The sequence below is a fragment of the Lycium barbarum genome, chromosome 11, assembly GCF_019175385.1.
Source record: "Lycium barbarum isolate Lr01 chromosome 11, ASM1917538v2, whole genome shotgun sequence".
Lineage (NCBI taxonomy): Eukaryota > Viridiplantae > Streptophyta > Magnoliopsida > Solanales > Solanaceae > Lycium > Lycium barbarum.
The window spans coordinates 113238082-113248604 of NC_083347.1; the positions used below are offsets into that span (position 1 = coordinate 113238082).

The 10523-nt window shown below is 34.1% G+C and overlaps 1 protein-coding gene and 1 non-coding gene across 2 annotated transcripts; one reads left to right on the plus strand and one right to left on the minus strand.

Moving 5' to 3' along the window:
• Nucleotides 1-3449: 3449 nt before the first annotated feature.
• TRNAI-AAU (transfer RNA isoleucine (anticodon AAU)) lies at nucleotides 3450-3523 on the minus strand. Its single transcript has one exon. It is a non-coding gene; the product is annotated as a tRNA-Ile (tRNA).
• On the plus strand, nucleotides 3524-8570 carry LOC132618394 (uncharacterized). The gene is made up of 3 exons (XM_060333453.1): nucleotides 3524-3671; nucleotides 6570-6683; nucleotides 8245-8570. The coding sequence occupies exons 1-3, from the start codon at nucleotides 3630-3632 to the stop codon at nucleotides 8371-8373; spliced, it is 285 nt and encodes a 94-aa protein (XP_060189436.1). The 5' UTR covers nucleotides 3524-3629; the 3' UTR covers nucleotides 8374-8570.
• The last annotated feature ends 1953 nt before the right edge of the window (nucleotides 8571-10523 follow it).

Genomic DNA, 10523 nt, shown 5'->3' on the forward strand with positions numbered 1-10523 from the left:
AAGAAAGAAAAAAAACTGCTCACCGTGAGAAGAAGAAGTGGCAGTGCAGTTCCCATCAAATACTAGTTCAGGTTAGATAATTGAATTGATTTCTTCATAGTACCCTCCACTAATTCGTGCGCAGTTCTTGTCTTTATATATTAGAAATTGGTGAAACTTAGAGGTAGCATAATGATGACTCAATGATTGGAGGGTTCATTTAATGATAAAATAATATAGAATGGTTGTTGGATAATGGTATTTGTACGTTTCTTGTTTGATGGAAAGCAGCGAGTCCCTATTTTTCTTATGGTTTTGAAATTCTCTTTGTTCATCATGATTACAACTTCAATTTTGGCATATTGAGTCTATTAAAGTCAAAAGCAATTCTTGAGTTTCAACCTTTATTACTGAAGCCACAGTTTTCTTTTTGTTTTCTTTTTCTTTTAGAGTTATCTTTTATGTCCTTGTAATTGTTTCTCTATTTTACTTTAGTTTGTGTCTGTAGCAAATTAGCCATTGCCACTGTAGGTCCTAGTTTGTTAAGTGAGTATACTGTTTGGAGGAAGTCATTATTTTTACTAATAATAGTACAAGGAAAAAAAAATACTAAGTATACTTAATAGGTTATTAAATGAAAACATGATCATATATAGATTAGATTAAACCAGGCAATTGGTTTGGTTACTGATTCATATATATATATATATATATATATATATATATATATATATATATATATATATATATAATGCATTAGAGGTGGTTGACTTTGCAATTTGAAGTTTTATTCTTTTTGTTAATTTTATATATTGTGTAGATGTAATGGAATATTGAGTGTATTGAATTATATGAAAACCTTCAAATTCATGGTATTTGAGTTGTGGAAAGTGAGAATTAAATCCTAAGTTAGGATTTAGACTCGTAATTAACGTAAGTTATATATTTGATAGACACTGTCCGTTTGGAAGCACTTCAGAAGGGAAAAGTTTTGGTGTGAGAGTTCGTGGCACCTGCTCGGCATTGAGGTAAGTTACGGTCTACTTTAGTTAGACTTTGATTAGAGAATCGTATGTAGTTGTAGAAAGTGACGGGGATAGCATATAGGCCTTCGGGCATGAAGTGGAGGTGGATTCCATTTAGGTTGGCTCTGTCAGCTGTTTTGTGGGCTTGTCGCCATATGTGTTATTTTCTGTGATTATCACCTGTTTGTATCTCTGTCATACCCTAGCTCCCTCATTATATAAAAAGGAATGATAACATTAATATGAATTGTATTTGTTGATTGTATATTGGTGATATTGTTGAGACTGATATCATGTATGACATGTCTTCCATATTATTCTTGTGATGATGGTGAGCTAAGTAATTGAGAGACTCCGAGGTTTTTGCTGGAGATTGAGAGTGACAGAGAGACTCCGAGGTCCTTGCCGGAGATTGAGAGTGATTGAAAGCCTCCGAGGTTTCTGCCGGAGAGCACGAGTGGTACATGGACTTAGCGGGTCCCCCATGGGTCATGGCTTCGAGGCACTGCCCTTAGCATGTGTGTACGAGAGTGGAGTGAGAGAGGTGACGGTTGCATTGCATTGCATTCATTCACTCATACATTTGACTGATCATCTGGTGAACTATATCTGTCTTGGTTGATTTCATGATTCCTTTACACTTACTTGTTTATTATATGTGATCATACCTGTTTGCTCTATGTGCTACTTGTTAGTTTTCACTTCTTCATGCGTTATCTAATCATTGTTGGCCTATGATGCTTACCGGTACTAGTGTTGTACTGATACTACTCTTGCTGCACTTTTGTTGAGTGCAGAGTACGATCCAGGCTCCAGTTCTACACCCCGTGGCTGATACGCGAGGGTGACATCTTTCAGTCATTCAGGGTGAGCTACTTGGTCATCCGTGACCCCTGAAGGACCTCCTCTATTTATTTCTGTTTTTGCATTCGACAGACAATATATAGCCTTCGGGTATTTTCAGACTTATATTCCGTACTATGTTAGCGCTCTTGTACCCTTTGACCAGATTTTGGGATTGTCGTGACATTTCTAGTTATGATAAGTATTTAAGACTTGATAACTTATTCTTATTTAATTTTTCGCTTATTTAATTTGTTATTAGTAATGTGGTTCGCCTACTCGGAGGGATAGTGTAGGTGCCACCACGACTCGCGAATTGGGTCGTGACATTTATATTTCGTCTTCTTGATATTATTCCTCATTATTTGTGCGAGACGTATGTGTCTAAAATTAGTGCATTTTTATCCTTACCCAAAGGTATAAGTTTTAAATCTTTTGGTTTTATGACTTCTTTAGCAGTTTTTGTGTTTAATTTAAATCGTTATTTCGTTTTTCCTAAATTTATCTTCTTTAAATTTTCTCTAAGCGTACCTTTACCATTTTCTGAACTTATTCTCATTATTTAATTTTTTTTTTTTTGCAATTGTCTCCTATCTTTTAAACTATTAGGGAATTTATCTATTACAAATTAATAACTTTATCCTAATAAAATATTTGGATCCTATCATTGTAAAAATATTGAAGGACACTACTAATCATTTCAATTTTTCATATTACTATTATGGGCCTAATTCATTATATTTTTCACAAATTGTTGAAAGAAAAAAATTCATCTTTCAAAAAAAATATGTTGTACCGTTTATAAGGTATTAGGTTTGTAGGATATTTTGTTTTTAATGAAACATTTATTAAGTCATATAAAAGTAAATTGATTCCTCATTTGCTCTAGAAGTTGATCAAATTGACATAAAAAATTGACCTTAAAATAAAATTTGATAAGCAAATGTTTGAAATTGGTAAATTAGTGAGGTGATTCTTGTCATTAACATGATTGAGATGTTGGATAAGGTGTAAGACAATTTTCTTCATTATAGCTCATTAAAAAAAGGAATTTGCGTAATACAAATTAAAAAATGGAAAAAATTGCAGGAATTGTCCTTCAAATGGGTTGGCATTTAATTTTTGCCTTTAGCAATTAATTTTAGGAATAATTTCAATAATATACAATCCAACATAAAATATTACATCCACATAGTTATATTTTTAATTTACATCTATATAGCCAACGTTTTTTTACAATAATGTTTATACACACAATATACAACATTATACACTTACTGTAAATAATGTGTCGATCTTATATAAAAGTGTATAATAATGTATAAAATTGTCATTTTGGGTAATACTAAAAATATGAGTCATTTCGGGTAAATATTTTTTCATCCTCACCTTAATTTATTTTTTTACATCAGTAGGAGGTGGACCAACCTTAATTTTTTTTTTTTTTTTACATGGGTAGGAGGTGGACGACGATACAACCTCCAAACTCATGCTTCTAATTTAAAATAAAATATTTAGGAGAAAAAGATTAACCACGGAACATTACAAGCAACTTTACCATGGAACACTTCAAATAACAGGACAAAAAAGAATGAAAAATAATGGCCCATGCAGGTCTCGAACCTGCGACCTTCGCGTTATTAGCACGACGCTCTAACCAACTGAGCTAATGGGCCTAATTTGCTTGATTACTCTAAGAAACCATAGTTCACTTATAAAAACTCAGTGGCACCTATACAATTTAAGTATTTGCATTGAAGTGAGTTTGGGGGAAAAATTAAAATGGAAGAAACCAAGATTTCAGCTATGAAAGATGATTATGAGGTAACAAAAATTAACAGTTATATTTATGCTTGATTTTTTTTTAAAATTTTAATTATCTTGCTACATGACCCTAAGTATGTTTTTTGTTTTTGAGAAAAGGGTTAATCTGATATAGTTCTCTTTCCCTTCAATTTACATTCACTTAAGGGGTTGTTTGGTACTAGGAAAAGGTGGAATATCTCAGGATTAAGTTTGGGATTAAATTTATACTTTGTTTGGTTGATGGGATAAATTTATCCGCAAGTTAGATCAGATGGGGTAAGATATTCTAGGATTAAGTCTGGGGTTAAATTTATACTGTGTTTGGTTGACGGTATAAATTTATCCTCAAGTTAGATGAGATGAGGTAGGATATTCTAGAATTAAGTCTGGGGTTAAATTTATACTGTGTTTGGTTGACTGTATATTGTCCCCAATTTAGATGAGATAAGTTGGGATATCCCAAGATTAAGTCGGGGATTAATTTAAACTGTGTTTGGTTGACGATATAAATTTATCCCCAAGGTGGATGAGATGAGGTAGGATATTCTAGGATTAAGTCTGGGGTTAAATTTATACTGTGTTTGGTTCGCGGTATAAATTTATCCCAAGTTAGATGAGATAAGGTGGGATATCCCTGGTTTAAGTTTGGGATTAAATTTATACTGTGTTTGGTTGATAGTATAAATTTATGTTACCCCTTCTAACTTGGGATTACTTTATCCCACCTCCCATGTGGGATAAATTAGTCCAAGGATTATAATGCAGGAGTATAATCTCGGAATAATTTAGTCCGCGAACCAAACGACCCTTAATATAAGAGAATAATAGCCGTCAACTTGGAGACGGAGCGAGCATTTTTAGTTTTTAGGTACTGGACCGCAATTTTGTTTGCTGGCTGGGTTCTGAATAAATTATTTGTACACATTAAATGAATTTTGTAATGCAAAAATGGGATTGAGATGTAATGCTTGAGTGATTAGATTTGCAAAAAAGCAATAATAGTGCAATTGATCAAGTAGTGGGCAATTGATATATAGATTATGTATTAGGAATTTTACTTGTATGGCCAGTGGTTACGCGTGCGTAAAGGCAATTGCAGGAACTGAAATCACAGAAGCTTAAGATGACAGCAATCTAGGTTTAGTTTCCAAGCCAGGATCTTTCAGAACTCAGACAAACCCGTCAATGTCGGATCAAAATTTGACATTTTCCTCAGGAGGTTTAGAGAAGGATTTGGAATGGAATTATATCGAGTCATAACAACAACAACATACTCAGTGTAATCTCACAAGTGGAGTCTGGGGAGGGTAGAGTATACGCAGACCTGACCCCTACCTTGTGCAAGTTGAGAGGTTGTTTCCGATACATTACAAAATGTTCTTTATTGATGCGAATGATGTACCTATGGGATATGGATTGAGGAAGGGGGAAAACTGAAGCTTTCACATAATAATTTTATCGATCTGATGTATTTACCTTTTGATATACTGCCCTTTGCCACAACTAGAGAAGATTTTAGACAACTATAGAAAAGGGAAAAAAGAGTGAGCTTATTTTTTGTGAAACAATTTGGGATACTAATTGATTGATAACATATCTGCAAAGAGGGACTCTCAGCGAAAAGAGAGTCCTTGACTTTATACGGATGGCTGAAAGCATTTGACTGTGAAATATAGGTCTTCGGTAGATATAGGATTGATTTCTTACCTCTTAAGATTGGTTCTTTGATAAACATGTTCCTAATAACACATAGGCGTTTGATGTTACCTGTTTCAAAATAAAATAACCCATAGGCGTTTGTTTGCATATTTTCCAAGCTTGTTACTTGTTAGGCACCATCGATAGTGCATGTATGAGAGAATTATACTCATCATAAGGAAAGTAAGTGAAGTAAATTCTAATTAAGAGACTTACGGGTTTTCTCCTTGATTCTCTGTAGCACCCACACCTGGAATTACCGTTCGTCGGGAATCCTCACAATAAAGATGAATCCCCTTTATCCACAGCCTACTAATCCTCTTGATGCAGAGATTCAATTTGCAATACTCAGAACCCTAGCCGTCATTTGGTTCCCATCAGAAACATTAGGAAAAAACCTACTTTTCTCTACAGCGATAATGTGTATTTATAGGTTATAAGTAGGGTTTAGGAGGTCTAATTAGTGGGCTTATGGGCCATTCTAGCACCCCTTATGGGTGGACCTGACCCGACAATATTTTCCAACGGTAAGCATGACTGGCAAGAAGTTTTTGCACGGATTTCCCTTCAAACGCACTGATATTTTATTTTTTCCCTTAAATCTGTGGTTTTTAATGTTTGCACCTGCTGCTCATTTAATGAAAATATCCAGACCTACTTCGCTCGGCATAAGTTCTGTAACATTTATCTTTGGAAACTGAACCTTTGCTTCGCTCGGCATAAGTTCTGTAGGAATTAAGGTATACGGCATAAGTTGTAGTACTTTCAGAATTTGTAGTGTTGAGAAACTGGAGTTATGCCTTTTGGGGCATATGTTCTTATCCTTTTTCGTGCCTGTTTTTGTGGAGTTTGATGTGTTTTTGGTCATTTTTATGTTGAGTTTTGAAAGTTTGCCATGTTCAGCATAACTTGTCGGGACGAAATATAAACTTATGCCGCGTAAAAAGTGTTGAAGGGCAAAACTTAAAGACCACAAATTTGAGGGGCAAAAATTAAAGACCACCCCGAATAGGGGCATTTGTGCGAATGACATGAAAACAACACTATAAATTATTCTGAGTTTCTGACTTTTGTATCAGTAGGTCTTTTGAATTATCCTGGAGTGACATTTGACTGCTAGAAAGATACACCTTGGTTTCCCAACTGTTCATATAATTCCTTTGTGATTTTTGTTTCTAACTTTTGACTATTAGCTTTTAACCATTGAGTATAACTCAGGCCAAAGAAAAGAAACAAGCTGCTGCAGATGTCTTGTTTGGATATTCAAACTTTGTTATGGCCTGCATTGGTAATCAAGTTCGGCCCTGTGACCTGAGACTACATTTGATGAAAGTAAGGCGCGTCTTTTGTGAATGTTCATTAGCTTTATCAGTATGATATTTAATTTGAATAATTTCTTGAGTAGAGTGTAATAATCACCCAGGAAATCGCATCCCAACAAAATATGCCCTTGTAGTTGCCGTATTACTCCAACTGCTTCGACAAGCATATTGGCCCACAGGGACAGTTGGAGAAAGCTCTTTGTTTTTTCTGTACTCTCCGTTATTGCTCTCCTCTTTTATTTTTATCTTCTGCAGTGCACTCTCTATAGATCTCCCTTACCATTAGGAGTGGCAAACGGGCGGGTTGGATAGGATATGGGTGGGTCGAAAATGGATTAACCAAAAAAGGATAAAATATCTGATCCGCCCATATTTAACACGGAAAAAATGGGTTAACCGACGGATAATATGAATATCCATGGTTTCAGGAATAATCGGGTGAGAACACAAAGCTATAAGCCAAAATAAGTTTAGACTCCCAGAAAGCAAGAACTAATGAAAAATAACAAGCAGACAAATGGGTAGTACTAATAATATGAATATCCGCATTTGATCCATTTTTAATTGGTCAGTTATCCAACCCATATTTAATGGGTCGGATTGGAAGATTACTTGTTTTCTTAACCATTTTGCCAGCCCTACTTACCATCTTTTCCGTCCCCTTTTACCTTCATGTTTTCTTTTCAAAACAATGGATTCATAAAAGAATCATATTCAAGTGAACTCCACTCCATATAAGTTGTAACTCTATGCAACAGTTTTAGTATTCCATCTTTGAGAATGTTGCTCAACCGACTTTATGAGATTGATACTTCAAATTTTTTTTATCCTGAGGTCTAAATAGTTAGAATGGAAACTGTTTGTTTGTCTTTAGTATTTTGCCGTTATTTCCTTTTCCGCACTGCTTTGATATGATTTTCCTTGAGCCGAGGGTCTATCGGAAACATCCTCTCTACCTCCCAAGGTAACTCACTTGTGAGATGACACTGGGTATGTTGTTGTTGTCGAAAATTGTTTGGTCTAAAAGGTTGCTCCATTGGGTTTCTAGTTCATGATATTAACTTCCTCCCCATTTGAAACTGTTGAAGTGAACTTTGCTTAATAGAAAGTTACTACTCTGTATTGCATTTACTATTTCTTTCTTAAAACCACTAAACTAGCTCCAATAATTTCAGTAAAAATTTATTACTTATATGTGGGTCCCGTTTAAGGGAAGAAATAGGAGAAATCATATTATGTTATAGATTCTCTACTTTTTGGTATACTGCTTATATATAGGGGATTTTTCCTTTACTAAAATTATTTTTCTTATCGAAAGAACTAATATACTCCAAATATGATACAACTGTTCATTAATGCACACACACCAGACTTGTGCATCTGATATAGTTGATTGCTTTTGAATTGCAGTGTGGCAATTGATCATCTCAAATAAATTTTTTCTGGTTCTTTTTTGCACTTTACTTGTTAAGAAACATCGCAAACTATCTGAAAGGACCACTTGTCCACTAGCGATAAAGTTGTTTTAATTGGTTCTAAGTATTGTTTTGCTTCTATTCAACTTTCTTCAGGAGATCTCAGGATTGCCAACTTCTTTGAAGCAGGAGCGACGTGTTGCATCTTCTCCTGATGTAATGGGAGAGTCCTCGAGCTCGGGCACTTCAAGACTTGATAAAACAGATAGCTTTAAAGGTCTCTAGACACGGAAACTGCAACATTGTTTTTGTTTTGGTTAGTTCAGTCTCTTTTAAAATACAACTATCGTCATTTGCTTTGGTGGAAGTGTAAATTTATCATATTAGAGTAGTATGGGCATCTGCAGTTGTACGATTCATGTCACGTTGATATTTACACGTTTATTCATGAAGGAATTGAAGCTTTAAATAGTTTACCTGCATGGATGAATCTTTTGTTTAGAGGATTGGAGAATGAGATTATTTTCATGCTTATGCTTTTGGGGAGAGTGGTGGTTGTTTTTTTGTGTGTGTGTTTTTTGGGGGGTGTTTATAATTTTACAAACAAATGAAAGGAAGGCTGATAGAAGTAAGAAACAAATATGCGTAACTTAAGTAAGACCAAAGTGACAAGAGGGGGTTGTTCAGGATGGTAAGCGCCCTCCACTTTCAAATCGAATGTTGCGAGTTCGAGTCACCAAGGGAGCAAAGGAGGGAGCTCCTGGGGGTGGGGGTGGGGGGTTAAAAAAATAAAAAATAAAAAGAGTTCAACATGCATATATGTTCTTTAGATTTTGAACATACATGCTCTTTGGAAAGGCTATTTTCGAAAGAAACAAATTGATGAATAGTTTTTGATCTGGTATTTACATAGCTCGACTATTGAAGAAATTCTTCAGATTTTGAACATTTTGTGCCAACTTTCTAAAATAATACTTACTTGAAAGGGAGAAGCAATAGCAAGAGCGACATTTTAGTACTATATAAAATCCAGAGTGGTTTAAGAAATGAGTTTAAGAAATATCGCTGTCAGTATAAATAATTTTTACATTATCAGCTTAAATTCTTAAGAAATTTAGCTAAATGTCACTTCCCCTCAAGCCTGGGAGCCACATGCTTCATTCAAATTTGCCACACGATCCCTTGGCACTTTCTTAAAATATGGGACCTGCAAGCTGATCTATAAAGTTTTAAAGTACTCAAGATTAAAAGCTAGAAGTAGCACCACAAAAGGAAACTAAGCAATATGACAAGATGTCCGAGAAAATATTTATTTGCATCCTATTTTTAGGTCAGACTAAGTAATTTAATGGTAAGTGTCACAAATTAAAGTGATAATACAAATCACTTAATTAAGTAATTAATTTTTTGATCAAGTTATGACCATCAATGCGAGGACATGTCTTTTGCCACTGAATTGCAACTTCCACAAAACTTTTTCTTCAATTTCAACTTTGACTCCTTTTTTTTTTTTTTAATTTTAATTTTCAGCTGGAATATTATCCAAGCGCCTATTTATATCAAAGAAAACATTTATGGATATGTACTAAAGTAGTTAGTAAAAATGAATTATTTTGGCTCTCCTTTATTCCCTCTCCACTTCTACTTCATTCTAATAAATAAATACGTACCCGCATTGGGCATTTACATCATATTAAGGTTCAATGATTTAATGAGTAAAAATGTACATTAATTAATCATGTTAAATAATCTTTGTGTATATTCAAACATATATTATGTATTCATTAGTTTGGTATAAACACGCGATACAGATAAGTCTTAATCATTTACATTAATAAGTTTAAAAAGTTTTATGCTATTTCATGGAGGTTTAACTCATTCTATTAACTTCCAACAACAACAACATACCCAGTGTAATCCCACAAAGTGAGGCCCGAGGAGGGTAGAACGAATGCAAATCTTATTCCTATCTTGGAAGATAGAGAGACTGTTTCCGATAAATCCTCGGCTCAGGGAAAAACAATTCAAAACAGTTTGGAAAAAAAAAACATAAGTGAAGAAGCCATGACCAAATAATATAGAATTTCAAATTATTTGACCCATAATATTAATTACTCATTTCAAATCATTTTCAAGTTCATTAAAAACATGCACCAATTAATATAGGTATCATGGTAAATTATGCACTTCATTTATTATTTATTACTCCCTCCATTCACTTTTACTTGTCCACTATGGACTTTGCATATCCCTTAAGAAATAATAAATGAAGTGCATAATTTATCATGATACCTATATTAATTTGTGTATTTTTTTAATGGATTTAAAAATAATTCAGAAATGAGTAATTAATACCATTGGTAAAACAGGAAAAAAGAAATTGTCTTCTCTTAATATGCTGAAAGTGACAACTCAAAGTGAAAATATATTTTCAG